Genomic DNA, 25000 nt, shown 5'->3' on the forward strand with positions numbered 1-25000 from the left:
TACATATAATTAGTTAAGAGCCATTAATTGCTTACGTCATATTTCGAGAAATTTTTACTGGTAAAAAATCAGATGAAGGAGGACGTTTTGAAAACAAATTGATGTCGCCAGAAAGAAAGAAAAATATTATGACGTGAAATAAATTCTGCTAATATAGAATCAATTTTATATTCTTTTCAACACCAATAATTGACTCTCTAATGTACACAGTAATCAGTCGGCTGATAGTGAGAGAGGGGGAGGAGAGAGAGAGGAGGAGGAGGAGAGAGAGAGCAGCAAATAAACTGATATATTTGAGTTCATAAATTAAATAAAGATTAATGGGAATTAATGTTTTTTCTTAATTAATTTTGTCACCAAGCATTGGCATCATAGCACACACACACACACACACACACTATATATATATATATATATATATATATATATATATATATATATATATATATATATATATATATATATAGATATGCGTATATATATTGTATGTTTCTGTGTGTTTATAAGAATAAGCTTCGCATTTAAGTTTTGTATTGTAATATGGTAGATGAGCATTTATTGTTGTTTGTCTTATTGTTGTAGGTGTTGATGATGATGGTCATGATGATTTGTGATGACGATGATGGTCATGATGATGATACTGATGCCGATGATGGTTATGTTGATGGTGTTGGTGGTGGTGATGATGATTATGATAATTAAGAAATTAAAAAAAAGGATGACAAAATGGAATTTTATTGGTTAAAAGTTAACTAAAATAGGTTAAAGCGATGGACATCTCAAACTGCTGGGGTCAATTTAATCAACGAACCCCTCCCCCACAAACCCTCTAAAATTAATGGTGTAGATACAGGCTTGGCTGAGTGGTTAAGAGGTTTGCTACTCAAATGCATGGTCGCAGGTTCAATCCCACTGCATGACACATAAGACGATTTTAAGGTAGCAATGGATAAAGTCTAAGGTATCTCTCTTTCTCTCTCTCTCTCTCTCTCTCTCTCTCTCTCTCTTGCATACATTCTCATTTACATCCATACAGCTACATAAATGTAGAACCCACAAACTAATAGACACACAGACAGACAGATAGACAAGCACACAAACAGACCTGCAGCTGACCTAGATTAGAGAGGGCATGTCGTTAATGAGGTTGCAGTTGATTGATTAACCTAACGATCAGTCCAACAATTGATTAGCTAAATGGTTTTTAAACAGCTGACAAAATGAATAATAAAGAAGTGAAATAGAACTGGTGTGTGTTTACTATTATTGGCATAATGACCCTTCCAAAATACAACAAAATCTGTTTCAATACACAAATTTACATCATGAATCTTCCAAAACAAAAACAAAAGCAGGTTTGGAATAAAAACAAAAAAAAAATGTCACAAAGAATAACAGTGGTAGGTTGATTCCAAAAATTCAACAACAATTTAGGCTTCTTAAAATACCATTTTGGGAACCATAGCATCAAATTGTGATCTGAGAGAGATTTATCTGCTATTTCTAGCAAGTTCAGCAAGTGGTTGAGGCTGCCCTGCAAGTTTACAACATCTGTTCTGGAATACTGGTGAAAATCAGGTAATTCTACAGGAGAGGTGTATGAAGAAATTCTTAACCTTTAGCACATTGCTTTGTCTCCAGAATTGTTTCTCCTGCCACTGCTCTGATACGACAGGGGAGAAAACTCACATGGTGACACGATGCACCTATAGTGTACTAAAGGTTAACCATAGTTTTGCTTGGAGTGATCTTATCTTTCTTTGAATGTAGTTAATACCTTTGGTAAAGGCATGAATACTACAACACTGCAATCAGCCTGAGGTGATTACATAAAGATGGAAAGGGAAACATCCGTGTTTAAAACATTGGCAGAGTTTCTTTCAGAATAAATAACCTACACAACTTGTAATGAAAGATTGAATTTCTGAAAAAGAATTTTTTTTTTCTTAGTTTGATTCATTTATTTATTTTTGCAGAGACGTAATCTCCTCAGTTTAAAGCATGTGATTCAGAGAAAAAAAAAGAGAAAAAATATTGTAAAAAAGTCAAAAACGAAAAAGTTACGGCCAGTTGCATATTCTAAAATGGAGAATGAGATGGGAATTAAAAAATTGAAATTGAAAGATAGTTTTTGTTCTACATGTTTCTCTTTTTTTTTATTGCAGAAACATGGTCTTCTATGTTTAAAACATATAATTCAGAAAAAATAATTGCAATAAGTACAAAATAAAAAAAAGAACAAAACAAAAGAGAGTTATGGTTGGTTGTATACTCCAATTCAGAAATGGATGGTAAAAAAGAAAAAAATGTAAAAAAATTTAAATGTTGCGATTTTTTTTTTCTTACAGAATTGTAATCTCTAATGTTTATAACATAGAAATCCAAAGAAACTTTTTGGGGAAAAAAATAATCTTAGTTATATAGTAGCGAGGGGAGTGCTTATTACAAAACTCCGCTGAAGCATTTTACAATTTGGAATTCTTTTGTTTTTAGATTCGTTCTTTTTGACAAGTGATTTGATCTTAGACCATGTATTGAAACTGTAACCATGACATCGTGATTGACTCATAACCCTTGCAACACACACATGCATGCATACACGCACGCACCTGCACACAAGCACATGCCTGGACACATGCACACATATACACAGGCATACACATACGTACCTATCTTCACTTTTATTCTGTTATAATAACAGTCTTTGGTCGTACATCTACAACATGGCCACTGATAATATTCTGTTGTATCTTGTACGATGGAATAGATTATCAATATCAACCAGACATAGCTGTGTGGTAAGAAGTTAACTTCCTAACCACATGGTACCAGGTTCAGTCTCACTGCATGGTACCTTGGGCAAATGTCTTCTACTACAGCCCTGGCCAACCAATTCTTTATGAGTGGATTTAGTAGATGGAAACACTGAAAGAAAGCCATTGTGTATATATATATTGGGTTGTCCGGAAAGTTCGTGCCGATTACCTTTCGACTTATTTGCCATGAAACCATCTCAATTCTGGGAAGAGGGTATTTTCAATTTTAAAGGAAAGATGGAGACGCATTGTGCAACAAAATGGTTCATATTTCGTTGATTAAAAATGTAATGCCAAGTATCTATTGATCTTTTTCTTTCCTTTAAAGATCGGCACGAACTTTCCGGACAACCCAATACATATGTGTGTGTGTGTGTGTGAGAGTATGTTTATGTGTGTGTATGTTCACCACACAACCACGCCTGCACCTGACTATAATTTCATTGTTTCCACTCTGAGACCCTAAAAGAGTTCGCATGCATGCTGTCCTTTCTCTTTCACTTAGCCAGAAAAACACAGAAAGCAAATCATCATCATCCTCATCATCATCATCGTTTAACGTCCGTTTTCCATGCCACTGGCACAGGGGCCAGAGGAGCTGGCATCGACCACGATCGGATGGTGCTTTTTACATGCCACCAGCACGGAAGCTAGTCAAAGCAGCACTGGCACCGACCACAATTGGATGGTGCTTTTTACGTGCCACTGGCACGGAAGCCAATAAGAGTGGCACTGGCATCAGTCACGTTCGGATGGTGCTTTTAATTATCATAATTCTTCAACAATTTAATTACTTTCCCTGGTTTTCCCTGCTTTATTAATTTTGAAAAAAATTCTTATAAATCACATCACCAAAGTTCATTATCTTTTATTTATTATTTTTTTTCATTTTCTCTCTAGTATGATATTCTTGGAAAAGGAGAAATAAGTAAACAAGATTTTCAAGAATTAATGGTAGATCCGCAATTTCAAGAGGAAATTCCATCCCATAAATTGGATATCCTTGGTTCGAAGATGAACACAGTCGATCATCTTTCATACCAAGAATTTGTTAACATAGTAAGTTCACATCATTCTACTATTTGGCAATTATTGAGTCTTATTTATTCACTTTACGTTTTCCAGGTGCTTTTCCTTTCATTGTTTTTCCCATTTTGCAGAAACTGAAAATTTGTTGTTTATTTTATATTTATTATTTTTTTAATTTTTTTTACCTTTTATCAGTTAAAAACACTAATGACACAAAATGTAGTTTACTGTTACACTAAGCTGTACTAAAGAGATGATAATGAATTTTAAGTCTACAGAAAGTAAACGAAATCCTTTGAGTATATACAGCATACATTCATTTTACCTTTGTAGATGTGTGAAGTAGAAAAAATATATATATATATATGTGTGTGTATACGTTTTTTCTCCCCTTAATCAAGCCTTCAAAAATTTACCACATTTACATACTTACACATGCATGCTCATAAATATACACTCATATGTATGCACACACACATATACACACACACTCACTCACTCGCTCACTCACACATATATAGATAACAAAAGAAATATTCTCTTCCAGATTTATATAAAAGGCATAAATTTTCTGTAAAATATCATTTCTGATGTTTCTTGGAAGTGAATGAGCTAAAAGCACTAATAGATAATTATCCAAAATTCAGATTATTTCTTTTTATTTTAATTTATAAAATCTGTACACCACTTCAAATAATCTACACACACACACAAATACATACATACACTCACACACATACATATACACAAATACATGCATACACGCACACACACAAATACATACACACACACGCACAAATACATACATACACGCACACTTGGTACAAATACATACATACATACACTAACTTGGTAGCAAAGGCTGTGAATGAAAGAATCTTATTGTGATCATCATTCTTCAAGCCTCTAGCATTCAGATAACTCCATCAAATGCATTGTTTATTTATTCACATCATTTTGACTCGATCATGCAGTATCTCATAGCTCTGAGATTTCTACATGACTTTTGACTTTTAGTCTGACTTTATAGGGTAAGTGTGAGGGCCCAGATGTGGCCAGTTTGAACCTAAAACAGGCAGAATATTCGGGCCAAATGTGGCCAGTTTAAATGCTAAAGAGTTAGAGTTAGATCTTAGGAAGGTCTTGCAGAATTTTATTGTCCGAGATATCATGGTCATTTGTAGCCTAGGAATTAAGAATGTGCAGTATCTCCCCAAGATCTCAAGTTCGGCTGTACTTTGCTCAAAACGGGTTGATATATATCCTGTTGCTCCAATGAAAATAGATATGAAACTGAAAGTGTATCTTGAGTATTGGATTTGCAAACTCCTTATTGATGGTCCATAGATGTCTTCTGTCTCTTGTATTTTTTAACCACATTCGCATTGAGTGGGCAGCTGATTTCCACAACAGATCTTTTCCATGTTCTCTGTTTCGTTGAGTTTTAACCTAGTAGCTGTTTTAATTTTTAAGTTCCATCCATATTCTGTTGACCCATCGGTCTCATTACGGTCGGCTTTGTCTGCAAGCATTTTTTTTTTTGTTATCCTCTTACAGACTCTTCTGGCCACCCATGTATGCATGTGTGTGTGCTTAGGCATATTAGTATCTCCTTGCCTTCACATAACATGATTGTTGTAGATAAATGGCATTCATTTTCAATATTCTGAGAAATCCTGTCTGACCACAGCCAAGTATTACCTTGCTTGGAAGCAGGTGACAGGAAGGGCATCCAACCAAAGAAAATGCACCTCAATAAACTTCATGACTCATGCAGACAAAAAAAAAAAGTGGACATTAAAATGATGATGATGATGAGGAGGAGGAGGAGCCTGGGAAATTCAACTTTTTCTAAATGTTCTTATCTCTATTTTACATAAATTTACATATCTTTGTAACATTGATTTATTATGTGAAAGATTTCCATTATGGCTTTGATTGCGTTCCATAGTTATATTGGTGTTTTAAGCATAACTCTCAGACTTGCTTCATTAAGCTAACAACTTCTTTTATGTCTTTGATTTCTTTCCATAGTTAAGCTTATTAAAAGCATTAACATTTGAACTGGTTTCATTATGTTAAATATTCCCGTTGATGTGTAACTTATGAAGCTGTGACTACACGCAAAGTCAAAGTCAAAAGGAAGATTCAGTCATTGGTTGAATATAATAACCAGGAGAGGAAAACGAAGTTCTTATCTGTGTTAATGAGATCAAATGGAGAGAGAGATGGTAACACAGGAATCTGTTCCTGTTGATGAGCAGGAAGAACATGGAGTTTTACTTATTGCTAAAGAAATAGCTGACGTAGAACATAAAGAAGCACAAAAATATGAAGATTCATGTTATAAATATATATACAGGGGCTGGACAAAATAATGGAAATACCTTAAAATTTCAAACAAATTTATTTTAATATGGGGTAGGGTCGTCTTTGGCAGTAATTACAGCTTGAATTCTACGAGGTATGGACTCGTACAAAGTTTGAATTGTTTCCAAATGAATTTTTGTCCATTCTTCAGCTAAAACAGTCTCCAGTTCTTGTAGTGATGATGGTGGAGGATATCGACTCCTTACTTGTTTGAACTCAGAACACGAAGACTGACAAAATGTCGCCAAGCCTTTTGACCAGCATGCTAAGGATTCTTTTCTACTCAAGGCACAACAACCGAAATTTGTAGGTTGGGGGCAGTCAATTAGATCTACCCAAGTACGCAACTGGTACTTAATTTATCGATCCTGAAAGGATGAAAGGTAAAGTCAAACCCCGGCGGAATTTGAACTCAGAACGTAACGGCAGACGAAATACCAATAAGCATTTTGCCCAACGTCCGAACAATTCTGCCTGCCTGTCTGCTGTCTGAAAGGATGATGATGTTAACAGTGGTGGACACTAAGATATACAATGGTACAAAATGAAGAGTAAAAGCATTGTAGACATTAGTATGGGGGGTGGGGGTGCAGTTTGGTAGATACTTTGACACAGAATAGTACAAGGTGGGGTTGTAATAGCAGCATAAGTCACAGTGTGGTAAATACTAAGACATACAGTAGTATACAGCATCGTCTGGTAATGCTATATGCTACGATATGAGCTATAGTAAGTCAACACAGACATTGCACTAGAAGAATTTTGTAGAACATTATTTTACCATTCCACTGAGTGAATAAATCTGTAGAATTTAAGTCGGTCTTTTATCTTCTGTGATACAAGAACATGCCAATGCAATATGTACATGCTTGTTTGTATGTGTGTGTGTGTGTTTCAGTGTGTTTGTATAATGGTTTGTGTGTATATGTAAATGCATGCTATGCTTGTGTTCACATTTGTTTGTGTTTCTGTGTATGTGTATGTCTATGAGTATACGTGCACATGTGTGTAGAGTAGTGTGCATAAATGAATATATTTATATGTGGATGTTGAACTGTGTCTGAACAAAATGTTCACGTGTGCACATGACTAATGTATGTTTATACTTATACTTATAAATACATGTATGCATGTATATATATATATATATATATATATATATATGTGCTTATACATATATTTATAAATGTATGTATGTATATATATATATATGAATTGTGTACATAAGTATCTGTAAATGTAAGAGTGCATGTGTACATAGATAATTGAGTTTATGTGTGTATGTACTTACATATGTATGAGCTTCGGTATAAGTGTATGTGTGTGTGTGTATATGTGTGTGTGTATGTGTGTGTGCAGGCTTAAGTGTGTATGTCTATATGAGTGTTTGCATGTGTGGACTGTATGCATATATGCAAATGTGTCTATAAGCATGTTTGCATATACTTATATATATATATATATATGGCTGTTTGAGCAGATGTATGCACTTATATGTTGATTGTGCTCATGTGCACATATATGCACAAATACATACAAACACACACACATTACAGGTGCATCATTCAACACAAAAACCTGCCCATTATTGACTTGTACAGATGAAAGGAGGAGAGACGACAACAGCGAAGAAGAGAAAGAAGTGGAAGAGGGGGAAAGCTAATGCAAATAAGCATTTTATGTGCATTAAGGCAGAATCTAGTGTAATGCTATATTAAACCAACAGATTTTGGTGTTGCAATACAAACAAGACAGGTGTTGTTGCAAAAAGAAGTGGAAGACATGGAAATGACAAACAGAAAAAATAACAAAAAGATAAATAGTCAAAAAAGAAAAGAAATTACAAGAAATAAACAAACGATAATAGCAAAATAGAATAAAATAAAATAGAATAAAATAAAATAGAATAAAATAGAATGACACATACAAAAATCCATCCAACATTTCACAAGGAAAATAGCAACAAAAATTTCTAAATTAGCTGTTATTACTTCCTAAAATCCATAAAAAAAAAGCCTGAAATAAACTCAAATGTTGACAATAATAGGAGAATGGCAAAGAATAATTTCTAGTGTTTTCTTTTTTTTGTTTTATTTTAGTTTTTATCTGTTAATTTTTTTTAATGTCTTTTTTTTTGCTTTTTGTTTTTTTTCTTCCACTTTTGGATTGATGGAATGAAAGAATTATAGAATGGTGATGGTAGTGGGGGGGGGGGGGAATAAAAAAGTAAACAAATAAACAAATGAATGAATAGCTACTATTATTTGTTACTGAAATGTGATACTGTTACTGATGATAATTACGATGATGATGATGATGACGACAGTGATGATATTGATGATGATGACAATGACGATATTGATGATGAGGATGATGATGATGATGATGAGGTTGATGATGATGATGGTAATGATGGTGGTGGCGGTGGTGATGGTGATGACAGAAACCTGATGATGATTTTCTAAGTGGTAATGATGATGATGATGATGATGGTGGTAGTGGTGATAAAGATGACATTAACAGAATGGCCGCCGCACTGTCCAAATACATCTGGAGTTCAAAGGATGCAATTATTAACAGAGGTCGAGACTGTGACATGCTATGGTATGGGGCATTGTATGGTAGTGTTCTAGACAGAAGTATGGGATGTGGTGTGTGGTAGATACTACAACACAGCGTTATGTCATCATGGTGATGATGACAGTCATGAAAATGATGATGATGATGATGGTGGCGGTGATGACAGTGTTGCATTGCCATATTGGTATAAGGCTACAGATTTTGATCGAAAATGAAAGTCAATTAAGATCAATCTCCTAGCATATGACTGGTATTTAATTTATTGATCACAGAAGGATGAAAAGTCTGGCCCATTCAATTACAGGTACTACTCATTTTTGCCAGCTGAGTGGACTGGAGCAATGTGAAATAAAGTGTCTTGTTCCAGGACGCAATGCACTGCCAGGAATCGAACCCACAACCTTAAGATCATGAGCCAAAGCAAAAATAGAATAAAGCATTTTGGCCAACACTTCTTCATCACTGTAGACTGGTATTTTATTTTACTCTTTTACTTGTTTCAGTCATTGACTGCAGCCATGCTGGAGCACCACGTTTAGTCGAAGAAATCAACCACAGTGTAAACCTAGTACCTATTCTATCAGTCTTTTTTTACTGAACCACTAAGTTACGGGGATGTAAAGACACCAACATCGGTTGTCAAGTGATGGGGTGGGGGACAAGCACAGTCACACAAACATATACACACATAAACATATATATATGTATGATGGGCTTCTTTCAGTTTCTGTCTACCAAATCCACTCACAAGGCTTTGGTTGGCCCGAGGCTATAGTAGTAGACACTTGCCCAAGGTGTCATACAGTGGGACTGAACCCAGAACCATGTGGTTGAGAGGCAAGCATCTTACTACACAGCCACTCCTGCACCTTTATTTTATTTTATTTATCCTTGAATGAAAAAAAAAGGCGATACTGACTGTAGCAGGATTTGAACTCAGAATTTAAAGAATTGAGACAAATTGAAAAAACATTTTGTTCAGCACTGTAATGCTTCTGCCAGTCTGGGAAAGTTATTAGTGTTGGACATACAAAATACGCTTGTATTTTATTTTAACAACTTGTAAGGGAAGAAAGTCAATGTCAACTACAACAGGGATTGAACTCACAATGTAAAGTGCACAAAGGTACACATAGAACAAGACAGTTTGTCTACCATTCTAATAATTATGCTATTCGGCTGTCGTTACATAATTTATGTTTGTTTTATTATTTCATATATCGAAGTGTTAGGATATAGTGCTCTAGATAATTGACTCTTCAATATATATGACTTTGACATTCAATCATTAACTATTCAATATCTATTATACATATACATATATAAACAAGGCCTCTAAACAAATATTATAACGAATTTACTAAGTAATATAAGTGTAATAATATCTAATATATCTCTAGACAGGACCACCATTAACAAAGTTGTTCGTTTTTGCAAGAATATCTTACAAAGATGTGGTCTAAATGAGAAGATAAATTCATTATCGATACCCAAGTGACAGCAGAAATCTAACAAGCATGGAAAATAAAAATTTCTGTAGTTCAACCTGTTGTTCAGTGAAAATGTAATATCAAAATGTAGTTAGAAATTTCGCGGTGTTAATCAGAAAGTATATTCCCCCTAGGCATAATAAACACTACAAACTATTCAATAACTGACAGTGTCTCTATATGGTTGTTCAATTTGCTAGAAATAGCATCCAAATCACCACTTATGTAATGTGTACTGTCTTAAAAATAAACGATGGAATTGTAGATGCATTATGTACTGAAAGAAAAAAAAAGATTGGATGAAGATTGCTGGGTTGTCTTTAATCATAAATCTGCTCCATCAGAACTGGCCTGGGGCTAAAAAAAAACCCACAACAACAATTATTCAATAGAAATAATGTCAAAGTCAGCTACAGTTGCACAAAGAAAAGAAAAGTAAAAAACATGAAGTCGTCTTGGCCAATGACAATACTGCTTTACTGGCACCTGTGCTGGTGGCACATAAAAAGTACCATTTGAGCATGGTTGATGTCAGTACCGCCTGACTAGCCTTCGTACCAGTGGCATGTAAAAAGCATTCACTACATTCTTGGAGTGGTTGGCATTAGGAAGAGCATCCAGCTGTATAAACATTGCCAGATCAGATTGGAGCCTGGTGCAGCCTTCTGCCTCACCAGACCTCAGTCAAACTGTCCAATCCATTCCAGAATGGAAAGAGGACATTAAACGATGATGATAATGATGATGATTGCTGGATTGTCTTCAGTCACAGGTTTGCTCAATCAGGACTCACCTAGGGCTAAAAAAACCATAGCAACAATTACACAGCTGAATAAGAAACAATATTAATAATATATTAGAAAAGAAGGCACCAGCTGGCAGAATCACATGGATGTTGGGCAAATTCCTTAAAAGCATTTTGTCTGCTTTTATTTTCTTAAGTTCAAATTCTATGAATGTCAACTTTGCCTTTCATCTTTTTGAGATTGGTAAAATAAATACCAGTTGAATACTGGAGTCGATGTAATCGACCCCACCCTCTGAAATCCTGGCTTTGTGCCAAAATTTGAAGCCATTATTGTATTAAAGAAGTAGGTATGAGCTGTGAAAGTCTTTACCATGTTGGACAAAATGCTTAGTGGCGTTTTTACCAACTCTGCTTTCTGAGTTCAAAGTGTACCAAGGTGGATTTGTCCTTTCGTCTTTCCAAGGTCAATAACATAAATATCATTCAAGAACTGGGGTCCACATAATTTACTTTTCTCCCCCCCCCCCCGCCCCTCAAAATTGCTTGCTTTGTGTCAAAATTAGAAAGAAATGTTATATCATGAAAAAAAAAAAAAAAGAAACTCCAAGGAAAACAATAAAAAAAAACTGAAACACTCAGGAAACAGAATATAATTTCAAAACTGTCAACTTAATGGTAAATTCTTCAGAATTCCTGTGCAAAAGTAATTGTTTACTGAACTAAAGTTGCATTCCTCAAGGGGGAAGAGAAAATCTGAAAGAAATGAGATTGTAATAAGAATGGGTTACTTCAAGAGTTGTTTCCTTAACCCTAAGTCCACTTTCAGGTATGAAAGGAAAAAGAAACAACATGGATTCATCAACACACATGCATACATACATACATATATATGTATATATATATATATATATATATATATATATATATATATATATATATACATACACACACACACACACACACACACATATATATATGCATGCATGTATGTGTATATACATATATATATGCATGTATGTGTATATACATATATATATATGTATACATGTATGTCTATATACATATATATATATATATGTATGCATGTATGTGTATATACATATATATAAATGCATGTATGTGTATAAACATATATATATATATATATATACATACATGTATATATATATACATATATATATTTATAAAGTACATACTCACACATACACACACACACACACACACATACATATATATGTATATATGAGGTGGGTGACTAAAGCATATTGAATGATCAATCATCAAGAGCACTTTGTCCTTATATAACAAAATAAAATGGTGCCAATTCTGCACGTAAAAGAAAATATAATATCAACGATGCTGCATTTCAGTATATTAAAAAACAAATATACACACACACACACACACACACACACACACACACACACACACACACACACATATATATATATATATATATATATATATATATATATAAATAAAAGTAATGACAGTGTATGAAAATGCCACCAGAAAAGTGAATCTTACCTGGTGAATTATTAGGAATGACATGAAATTGAACAGAGATATGGGATATACACAACGCCCACTCAATCGGAAATGGTAAATGTCATCACAGAACCTGCCATTGTTTTCTTAAGAAGAGTTGGGTTCTCTTTTTTTGTTTCTATTGAAGTATTTTCAGGGAAGATTCCTGCTGGGAAAATACATGGTTAATTTAAATATGATGGGTACAAGTGTGGCTGTGTGGTTAAGAAGTTTGCTTAGCAAACAAATGGTTTTTGGGTTTCAATCCTGCTCCATGGCACCTTGGGCAAGTGTTTTCTAACATCATCTTGGGCCGATCAATCCTTGTAAGTGAATTTAGTTGATGGAAACCGTATGTAATGTGTATAGTTTTGTCGTGTGTGTGTATGTGGCTCTGTGTGTGTGTGTGTACTTTTATAAATATATATGTATAAAATGTATATATGCTTATATATATATATATATATATGTGTATGTATATATATATATATATATATATATATAAATGTGTGTGTATGTATATATGTATAAGATGTATATATACTTATATACATGTATGTATATATATATATATATATATATATATAAATGTGTGTGTGTGTGTATATATATATATATATATATATTTATTTATTTATTTATATGTGTATATATAAATGTATGTAAATGTAAATATTTATATTTATATATGTATATATATATATATATATATAAATGTGTATGTGTGTGTAAATGTATATATGTATATAAATTTGCTTGATTCCCACCATCGCTTGACAACCGGTACTGGTTTGTTTACATTCCCTTGACTTAGTGGTTCAGCAAAAGTGACTCATAGAATTCTGTACCGGTGTCAATTTGCTCTAGTAAACCCTTCAAGGTTTTGCTCCAGCATGACCCCAGTCCAATAACTGAATTAAGTAAAAACTAAAAGACACTCAGACACAAAACGCTACATATATTATCATTATGCAAATGAGCAATTATCTTTTCAGGGAAAAAAACGGAGCTTCTACCTGGTCACTCAACCTGCTAGAAACAGCTACTGAAGTCCCTATACTTACCTAAAGAAACATAAGGTCACACTGTTGGATAATGTGGTTGGAGATGTACAAAAAGGCAGGATCATCATATTTAGAGTGTCTGTGATCATAGGTCTGTTTGGGCAGAGTTGACCTGGTGTTAAACAACAACAACCTTGGAAGAATAAAAGGCAAAGTTGGTCTAGATTGGATTTGAACTCAGAATGTAAAGGGTTACAACCCAATAGCTGACAACAATTACAAAAGCGTTATGCTCTACTGATTCTTTGATTTCACTGATCATGAATGTGATGATGATGATGGTTCAGAATAATGGAGCTATTATGAAAACAAGCTACACCCATACACATATACCAAAAAAAAAAATACTAAGACTGCTAGAATCTGTCAATATATTAGAAATCTTCAAGAAACAGTTTTTGCCCCATTGGAAGACAACTGACGGACATTTCAATCACATTGCTTGAGATTCGGAAATATTTCTAGAATGTAAAACTGAGGAAGAGAGAGAGAGCAGAGGGCACAGAATTAAGAATCAAAGGGAAAGAGAGAGTGAGATAGGGAGAGACAGGGAGGGATTAGGGGAGAGGAGGAAGGGAGGGAGAGAGAAGGGAGGAAGAGAGGAGGGAGGGAAGGAGAGAGCCTGATACTTATTCTGTTGGTCTCTTTGCTGAACAGCTAAGTTATGAGGATGTAAACACACCAATACCAGTTGAAAAGTGGTGGTCACACACACACACATTCGCATTCATACATTAACTGTTTAGATCTTAATTATTAAAAAAATATGAAACCATTATTCTATGCTAATTTAGTTAATTGTAAGATGGAAATTTAAATGCCTTAAAATGTTTAAAAAGAAATTTAAGATGCCTATGTGATAACATAACTATAAACCTACTTTTCGGCCACCCTGTATATATACATATGTGTGTGTGTGTGTGTGTGTTTTGGTTGAACAGCAACAGAAACAAAATAAATAGATAAATGGCATTACAAATAAGCAGAATATTTTTGGTAAAAATAGTGAAATGAAACCAATCTCCATTCATAATGATAATATATGTAGAGTTTTGTGTCTGAGTGTCATCTTTTAGTTTTTACTTAATTCAGTTATTGGACTGGGGTCATGCTGGAGCACAACCTTGAAGGGTTTACTAGAGCAAATTGACACCTGTACATTCATGGAATTATTAGTGCTGTGTTCCAAATTCTGTGAACTTTACTGAATATGACAGATGCCTGAAGCCAGCTGGAGAGTACAATGACCAAACTGCTTGTGACCATGACAACGAAACTAAGGACACTGATATGAGGTGGCATCAAAACGTTCACGGATTGGTTGTTTAAGAAGAAATAACTTCTATACCTAAGGTTTAACATCATCTCCCTCAAAACAGTCACCTTGTGCAGAAATACATTGGTCTCAGTGCTCACCAATGCTTTTTACGAGGCACCAATGCCATATATATTTATATATGTATAATTTTTTTTTTATTGCCCACAAGGGGCTAAACATAGAGGGGACAAACAAAGACAGACAAAGGGATTATGTCGATTACATCGACCTCAGTGCATGACTGGTACTTTTTTAATCGACCCCAAGAGGATGAAAGGCTAAGTCATTCCAAAGGCTGGAGCAGTTTGAATGGGAAACGATGCCCCACCCACCATATTTGCCAGACATTGCCCCATCTGATTATCATTTATTCCGCAATCTTCAAACTCATTTGGACGGAAAATATATGAATTCTGTAGATGAGGCCAGAACAGTACTGGAGGAGTATTTTTCATCACAGACAAGTGAATTTTGGAAGAGGGGCCTTGCAAGTCCACCAAAAAGATGGAAGAACATTGTAGAAAATGAAGGAGAGTATATTTTAGATTAAAAAATGAACTTTGTTTATCTTAAATTTGAAAAATAAAAGAAGTATAAAGAAACCGCATTATTTATGGGATGACCCAGTATATATATATCATATATCATGCACAATGTATACATATCTATATACTCACATTCATGAATACAGTACGTTTCTTCCTCGCCATGAAAAGAAAAAAAATGACAAGATCTTCATTGTATTCTAATACAAATATACAAATACTCACAAACAGAAACAATATACATATAAAAAAAAACTATTAATAAAATATAAAACAATAAATATGTTAATAATCTCATTAATATTTATTCATTTATTTAGCAAAAATATTCCAGCAAGTTGTTGATTTATAATTACAAATGATTGTTTGAAGTTCCCCTAACGTATATTCTGTCACAAACAATATTTTAATGCCATGGCAGATGGTCAGTTACCAAAGCTTTGCAATTTCTTTGAAAATATCTTGGCACTAATTATCATACTTCTTTTTCTCCATTTTCTCATTGTTTTATTTATATATTTTTAAGTTATCCATTATAGAGATACCTGTAGTTGACTTGCTAAACTGTCAGACAACCAGCTTTAGTTGTAATGAATCTTTCTTTTCCTTTTCCTCTGTTATAAATCTTTTCCCTTTTTTTTTGTCTTTACTGTCTTCTCTTAAAATTCTCTTCACATCTAAAATGCATTACAGGAATTTTAAATCAACTTCAATAATTTACTGGTATTATATTTTATTAACTCTGTGAGGATAAAAGCAGGATTTGAACTCAGATCATAAAGAACTGTGACTAAATACTGCAAAGCATTTTGAACAGTGATGAAATCTATAAACAATCTACATTTGCATCTCCTTTACACTTGATTCTGTGAAGGTGCATGGCTCAGTGGTTAGAGCATTGAGCTCACAAGACACTTTATTTCACGTTGCTCCAGTTCACTCAGCTGTAGAGATGTGTTGCGGCATCCCTGGTGCCAAACTGTATCGACCCCTTTGCCTTTCCCTTGGATAACATCAGTGGCGTGGAGAGGGGAGGCTGGTATGCATGGGCGACTGCTGGTCTTCTATAAACAACCTTGCCCGGACTTCTGCCTCAGAGAGGAACTTTCTAGAGGCAATCCCATGGTCATTCATGACCGAAGGGGGTCTTTACCCTTTATACTTGATTCAATGCCAAGGACTCTAGCCATGCAGGAGCATCAACATTAAAGACAACAAATCCAAAGGTGGTAGTTAATGTAGTACAGTCACATAGAGGTTCTGAGTTCAATCTCAGGCAAAGTACTAAGGTGAATCACTAAATACCTGAAGTATGTTGTAGCATACACAGCTGAAATGTAGTGAAAACAGCAATCTTGTTGAGGCCACCACTCTGAGTAATACATAATATAAAATTCTTCATCTCAGAAATTACAGAATTGTGTTAACAAATCCACTGATTAACCAAAGAGAAAACTTCTATGTGACTGCTTGATCTGCAAGAAATAACAGCCAAAACCTTTAGAAGATTTAACCAAACCGTCTGGTACCCAATATACTTTGTAAAGTGATTGACATTAGGAAGGGCATCCAGTTGTAGGAACCAAACCAAAAGAGACAAATGGAGCCTGATGCAGCTCTCTGGCCTTGTCAGCTCCTGTCAAACCATCCACTACCCTAACAGTGGAGGCACATGGCTTAGTGTTTAAGGTGTTGGACCAATGATCTTAAGATAGTGATTTCAATCCCTGGGCTAGGTGACACATTGTGTTCCTGAGCAAAACACTTCATTTCACATTGATCCTGTCCACTCAGCTAGCAAAAAAGAGTAATCCCACAACAGACTGGTGCCCCATCCAGGAGGGGTATATATGTGCCATGAAACTAGGAAACCAGCCCTATATATATCCATAGGACACTGGAAGGAACTATACTTTACTAACTACCCTAACACAGTCACATAGTATCTACTACACGCTAATCTTTCACTGACAATGTTACATCATGTGTATCAGTTACCGAGCAACCAACCAGTCTAACAGTTATACTATATGGCATTTTTATTCCTCTATTCCAAAAAGAGTTCCACTTATTTTTCTCTTCCACTCACATAAAAATTTCTTCTCTTCCCTCTAACGGATTTTTTTGTCCTCCTTTCCATATATATTTTCATCTCTTTATCCTCTCATCATCTGACTTCATCTTGACAACTAAGGACTTAATATTTCCCCTCCCTCCCTCTCTCCCTACCTACTAAGATACCTACCTACCATCCTACCTGTATATCTATGTATATATGTATGTGTGTGTCTGTCTGTATGTATGTATGTATGTACATATGAATGTATGTATCTATGTACATACGTATGTATGTACATATGTATGTACATATGTATGTATGTACTTATGTATGTACATGTGTATGTATGTACGTATCTCTCTCTGTCTGTCTATCTCTTTCTATGTCTGTGTGTCCCACCACCTTAACTTTCACCTGCATATTGGTTGCCTTCTTTCTTTCTTGCCTCGTCATTCCTTCTTTCATCCATTCTTTCCTTCCTTATTTCTTTCCATCTTTCATTCTCATTCATTTTCCCACCTTTCTTTCTTTCTTTCTGTCTTCCTTCCTTCTTCCTTTTGCCATATTTCTTTCCTTCTTTCCTTCTTCCATTCTCTTTCTCTTTCCCATGTTTCTTTCTTTCCTTCGTTCCAATTTCCTTCCCTTCTTTCTTTTCATCTTCCTTTCTCCCCTTCCTTCTATTTACTTCTTTCTCTCTCTCCTTTCTCTTTTTCTCTCTTTTGTCTTTTCATCTCCCCACCTTTCTGTCCTTCTTCCTTCCTTTCCTTCTTTCTCTGTCTCTCTCTCTCTCTCTCTCTCTTTTCCTTTCCGTCTTTCTCAAACTTCATTTCTGATTGATTTAACATGAATAAAGCTCCAAAACAATCAAAAAGAAAAAAACAGTCAAACAACAAATAAAATAAAACGACCAAAAAAGAAACACACCAACAAAACAAAGAAATTTTCTTATCATCTTACGCTAATAAAATTATTTAGAAATATATATATATATTTCTTGTTTTTCTATATTAAAACTATTTTTCATCAAAAGCAACCAGAAACTCCATTCTGTCATCTTACTGAATTGAAGATTTCACTTCATCCAATCAAAACCTCTCAGTGAAAAATTCAACTTCAAAAACACTGAACGCATCTCCAGTGTATTTTAGGATGTTTTTTTTTTTTTTACCTCATGCATGTCATGATGTATCTGTGTGCATATAGGCATGTGTATGTATATATACATATGCTTATATATATATATATATATATATATATATATATATATATATAGATAGATAGATAGATATATATGCATGTATGTATATACATACATACACACACAGTACACACATACATATATAAATATGTATATATATTTGCATATATACATGCATATATATATATATATATATACATTTATACATATGTGTATATATATATATATATACACATGCATATGTGTGTGTGTGTGTGTGTACACAGATATTTATATACACTTAATGTATTTATGTCTGTGTGTGTATGTATGTATATATATAAATATATATATATATATGCAAGGAATTTGTATATACATGTATATGTATTTTATGTATGTGTGTGCATATAGCTATGAATGTATAAATATATATATATATATATATATATATATGTATGTATTTATCCTATACATGTCTATATGCATTGTATATTTAAGATAAGCACAAAGCCACACATGTCAGAGGAAAATATAGTTGATCGTATCTATTCTTGTGCTTTATTTTATCAACCTCGGAAGATAAAAAGCAAAAGTTTACCTTGGACAACATCAGAAAAAGAACAAAAACAATTTTTTTTTCTTTTCTATAAATGATTTATGAATTTTATTCTCTCCCGAACCTATATGATACTTATTTCTCCCATCTACGAAAAGTGAAAGAAAAGGTCGGTCTCCATGTGATTTTGAAATCAGAATGTAAGGAGTTGGAAAAGCTACTGCATAGCATTTTTGACAGTGATCTAATGATTATTATAATGATGATGATGATGGTCTATCCATCCATCCATTCATTTGTTTTCTTTGCCTACTACCCTAGTAGGGTCAGGAGAGTAGAGTCCTCAGGCAACTCCACCATAGGGTCATATCAGATTCAACGATCCTTAGGCTTTCCTAAATATGACCAATTGAGACCATGGACAGTATCCAACCATTTCATTCTTTGTCCACCCCTAGATCTCCTGCTGGTTGGCCTGGCCTGAAGAATCCATCTTGTGATTCTTTCCTGCTACATTCTAATCAGATGTCTGTAGTACAAGAGGCATGACCTCATCATGCTGAGAAGTAGTGGTCCAATCTGGAGAGTCACCCTGATCTCCAAGCGAAGCACCCTGATGAGTAACGTTACTCCAGTACTCAACTGGTACTTATTTTATTGGCCCCGAAAGGGACAAAAGGCAAAGTTGACCTTGGCAGAATTTGAACTCAGAATGTACAGATGCTATTTATTTTATTGGCCCTGAAAGGATGAAAGGCACAGCCGACTTTAGCGGAATTTGAACACAGAATATAAGGACAGACAAAATACCCCTAAGGATTTTACCTGGCGTGCTAACGACTGTGCCACCTCACCACCTTGAATAATAATAATAATCCTTTCTACTAAAGGCACAAGGCCTGAAATTTGTGGGGAGGGGACTAGTCGGTTACATCGACCCCAGTACTTGACTGGTACTTAATTTATTGACCCCGAAAGACTGAAAGGTAAAGTCGACCTCGGCGAAATTTGAACTTGGATTGTAAGGATGGCCAAAATGCCACCAAGCATTTTGCTAACAGCTCTGCCAGCTCACTGCCTTAATAATAATAATAATAATGATAATGGCAACAACATTAATAATAATAACAATGATAATAATGATTTCTTTTATTAGCCACAGGGGTGTAGATCATAATAATAATAATAATAATAATAATAATAATAATAGCATCGATAAAAACAGTAATATTAACAGCAGAAACACTAATAATAATAATAATAATGATGATAACAATAATGATAACAATATCAAGCAAAAGAAGAGTGCTGAGGATGTGGAAGGGGGAAGGGGGAAAATCTTGTTAAAAACATGAAATTAGCTGTCATAATAAACATCATAAAAAAGTCTTGAATCTCTTTCTAGAATTGTTACTGCACATCTCAATTAGCAATATAAGATTGTGGGTGGTGGTGGTGGTGGCGGCAGTGATGGTGGTGGTGGTGGTAGTGATGGTGGTGATGGTGGTGGTGATGGTGGCAGTTGTGTTGGTGATGGTGGTGGTGGTGATGATGATGGTTGCATTATGACTGTTGTTGTTGTTGTTATTATTTTTATTGTTGTTGTTGCTTCAGCTCTTGATCTTGGTTTTGCTGTTGTTGTTGTTGTTGTTGTTGTTGTTGTCACTCTTTCTGTTGTTGTTGCTGCTGCTGCTGTGGGTTTTTTGTTGTTGTTGTTATTCTGTCTGTTGCTATTGAAGTCATTATTGTTGTTGCTGTTTCTCTTTCTGTTGTCACTCTTTCTCTTGGTGTTATTACTGAAGCTGCTGCTGCTGCAGTTTGTTTTTTTTTATGTTTTTTTTATCCTGTATTTATTTAATGTCTTTTTCTTTATTTATTTAATCATTTTTTTTCTTGTATATTTTTCTTGTTTGTTGTTTCTATAAAATAAGACAAGATGTAAAAATGCTGAATTGAAGACAATAAAAATAGCAATAATAATGATAATAATAATAATAATAATAGCAATAATAATAATAATAATAATAATAATAATAATAATAATGATAATAATAATAGCAATAATAATAATAATAATAATAATAATAATAATAATAGCAATAATAATAATAATAATAGCAATAATAATAATAATAATAATAGCAATAATAATAATAATAATAATAGCAATAATAATAATAATAATAATAATAATCCTAGTGATAATAATAACAATAATAATAATAGCAATCATAATAATAATAATTGCAATAATAATAATAATAATAATAATGATAATAATAATAATAATAATAATAATGATGAAGGAAGAAAATGACAAGAAGAAGAAACAATAAAATTTTTGTGATTTTTATTTTTGTCTGAAAAAATATTTAAACATCAAAAATGGTTTTAGTTTTTTTTTTTTCTTGAGTGTTCTGTAGTTTTGTTTTGTTTGTTTTACAGTTTTTCTTTCCATTTATTTATTCCACTTATCGTCGTCGTTCTCTTTCTCATCACTATTGTTTCCGTTCCTCTCATGACCAACACCGCTGTCGCTGCCATCATCATCATCATCATCATCATCATCATCATCAATCTCCTCATGATCAAAACTACCACCAGCAACACCAACACCACCACCATCATCATAGTTTCCATCACTATAATCATCATCATCATCATCATTGCTTTCAATATCAAAACCAAAACCGTTGCCAGTGGTTTCCTCAAGGTTATGATGATGATGATCAGTGCCACCACCACCACCACCACCACTACCATGATCATAATCCTCCACCTCTTCTTTTTCCCTCCTCTTCATCTTCCTCCTGCTTTTCGTCATCATCATCATCATCATCGCTACTGTCAATGTCAGAATCATAACCATCAGCAGTGGTTTCCTCAAGATCATCACCGTCACCACCACCACCACCACCACCACTTTAATTCTCCTCCTCCTCCTCCTCCATCTTCACTGGGCATCATCATCATCATCATCATTGCTGTCAGTGTCTAAGCCATAACCATCACCAGTGACTTCAATGAAATCATCATCATTGTCATCATCATCGTCATTGCTGTTAGTGTCAAAACTGTAACCATCATCATCATCATCATGTTCGTTGCTGTCAGTGTCAAACTCATTACCATCACCTATGGTTTTATCATCATCATTGTCATCATCATCATTCTCGTACTCATCAATGTCACGCCCACCAGTTACCATCATCATCATCATCATCATCAACATGACCAGCATCTGCATTTTTCATCTCTACTACTACTACTACTAATAATAATAATAATAATGAGGGGCCTTATTCAGGGACCTTTAGAGCAGGGTGGGCTACTCAACCTGAAGAAAATTCTAACTGGGCCCCACCTGGAAGGTCAAGCACTGTTTATCTTGATATTAGATCACCATGTCGCGCACATATGGTCGTGATGCATGTGTCTGGTGTACCCTTATCAAACGGGTGGTCGTGATGGGTATACTGGGCTTTGTATATACATTACCCCAGTGTCACTTTGATGGCACGCACTGCTCTCTCACTCAATAATCATCATCATCATCATCATCGTTTAACGTCCGCTTTCCATGCTAGCATGGGTTGGACGACTTGACTGAGGACTGGTGAAACCGGATAGCAACACCAGGCTCCAATCTAAATTTGGCAGAGTTTCTACAGCTGGATGCCCTTCCTAACGCCAACCACTCAGAGAGTGATGATAATTTTTATAATAATAATGATGACGATAATTATAATAATTATGTTTTTATTTATTTGCCACAAGGGCAAAGGATGAGATGGTGGGGAATACAAAGGCAGACATAAAGTGTGTGTGTGTGTGGGGGGGGGGGGGTTACATATAATGAAATGATAAAAGAAAGGAAATAAAAAAGGAAAGAAAGCATACACAATATACAATATACAATATAGGCATAGGAGTGGCTGTGTGGTAAGTAGCTTGCTTACCAACCACATGGTTCTGGGTTCAGTCCCACTGCGGGGCACCTTGGGCAAGTGTCTTCTACTATAGCCTCGGGCCGACCAAAGCCTTGTGAGTGGATTTGGTAGACGGAAACTGAAAGAAGCCCGTCGTATATATGTATATATATGTGTGTGTGTGTGTGTGTGTGTGTGTGTGTGTGTGTGTGTGTGTGTGTGTATGTTTGTGCGTCTGTGTCCCCCCAACATCGCTTGACAACCGATGGTGGTGTGTTTAGGTCCCCGTAACTTAGCGGTTCGGCAAAAGAGGCCAATAGAATAAGTACTAGGCATCCAAAGAATAAGTCCTCGGGTCGATTTTGCTCGACTAAAGGTGGTGCTCCAGTATGGCCGCAGTCAAATGACTGAAACAAGTAAAAGAGAGTATACACTGAAAAAGAAGGGACATGTGGTTAGAAAAAAAATGGCAGAGGGGATTAATAGAGATACAGGAAGACGTCTAAGGATAATTGAGGAACCCCACTGTCTGAGATTTCCCTGAAACCCCAAGAGCAAGTGCCCTCTCCAATTCCTTCTTTCCAACTCACTAGTCCCCTCCCCAGAAGTTTGAGGCCCGGTGCCTCTAGTAGAAAGGATTATTATTATTATTGTTGTTGCTGTTGTTGATGTTGTTAATATCAAGCTGGCAAGCTGCTAGAATCATTGCTGTGCTGAACAAGTGTATCTTTGCATTCCGAGTTCAATCCCCACCGAGGGCAAATTTGCCTTTCAACCTTTCAGGGTTGGTAAAATAAGTACCAATTAATCACCGCTATTGATCTAGCTCTTTCCCTCGAAATTGCTGGCCTTATGCCAAAATTTGAAAACCACCACCATCATCATCATCATCATCATCATCATCATCATAATTATTCATCATTATTATTAAAGGAATAACAATAATTTTGAAGAGGCAAAGAATACGGAAACCACTTGTTAAAACGTGTTCCTTGTCATTCATTTCAATTCAGATTTCTCCACCTTTTTCCCATTTCCTTTCTTTCTTGGTCTGCCTTTTCAATATTGATCCAAATTCTGCCTCCTCCTACATCTCCGCCCATCGTCATTCCTGCGACGCACCTCCTCCACACACCTACACATCTCTTCCTTTCATTCCATTCGGTCTCTGTCTCTGTTATTTTCTCTGATTTCTGTTTAGACGGTGATGATAATAATAATAATAATAATGATAATAATAATAAGAAGAACGAAAATTGATATAAAATTATATATATATATATATGTATGTATGCACATATGCATGATTGACTAAAACGTACGTTCAGATATCTGTGTATCTAACTACATATTCATGTGTGTCTATATACTTATATATGTGCAAATTATTGTATGTACATACATATTTATGCATGTATATTTATATACGTATATATATATACATGTGTATATATAGATATATATATACACACACATGCATACATATGTATGTGAGCATATATATATATATATATATATAAATACATATATAAGTGATGGTGGGGGGACAAACACAGACACACAAACATATATATATATATATATATATATATATATATATATATATACAATGGGCTTCTTTCAGTTTCCATCTACCAGATCAACTCACAAGGCTTTAGTTGGCCCAAGGCTACAGTAGAAGATACTTGCCCAAGGTGCCATGCAGTGAGACTGAACCTGGAACCATGTGGGTGGTAAGCAAGCTCCTTACCACACATCTACTCCTGTACTTATGTGTATTAAGTCTCGT

General features: G+C 34.7%; 1 protein-coding gene across 1 annotated transcript in view; it reads left to right on the plus strand.

Annotated features, from left to right (window-relative positions):
* LOC106871942 (rhomboid-related protein 3) overlaps positions 1-25000 on the plus strand; it is a 301094-nt gene that overhangs the window by 169859 nt on the left and 106235 nt on the right. Inside the window, exon 4 of the mRNA XM_089339510.1 lies at positions 3717-3875. Within this exon, the coding sequence (XP_089195636.1) occupies positions 3717-3875 (159 nt within the window). The remainder of the gene's footprint in view (positions 1-3716; positions 3876-25000) is intronic.

This window comes from Octopus bimaculoides, chromosome 21, assembly GCF_046866305.1.
Source record: "Octopus bimaculoides isolate indiv1 chromosome 21, ASM4686630v1, whole genome shotgun sequence".
Lineage (NCBI taxonomy): Eukaryota > Metazoa > Mollusca > Cephalopoda > Octopoda > Octopodidae > Octopus > Octopus bimaculoides.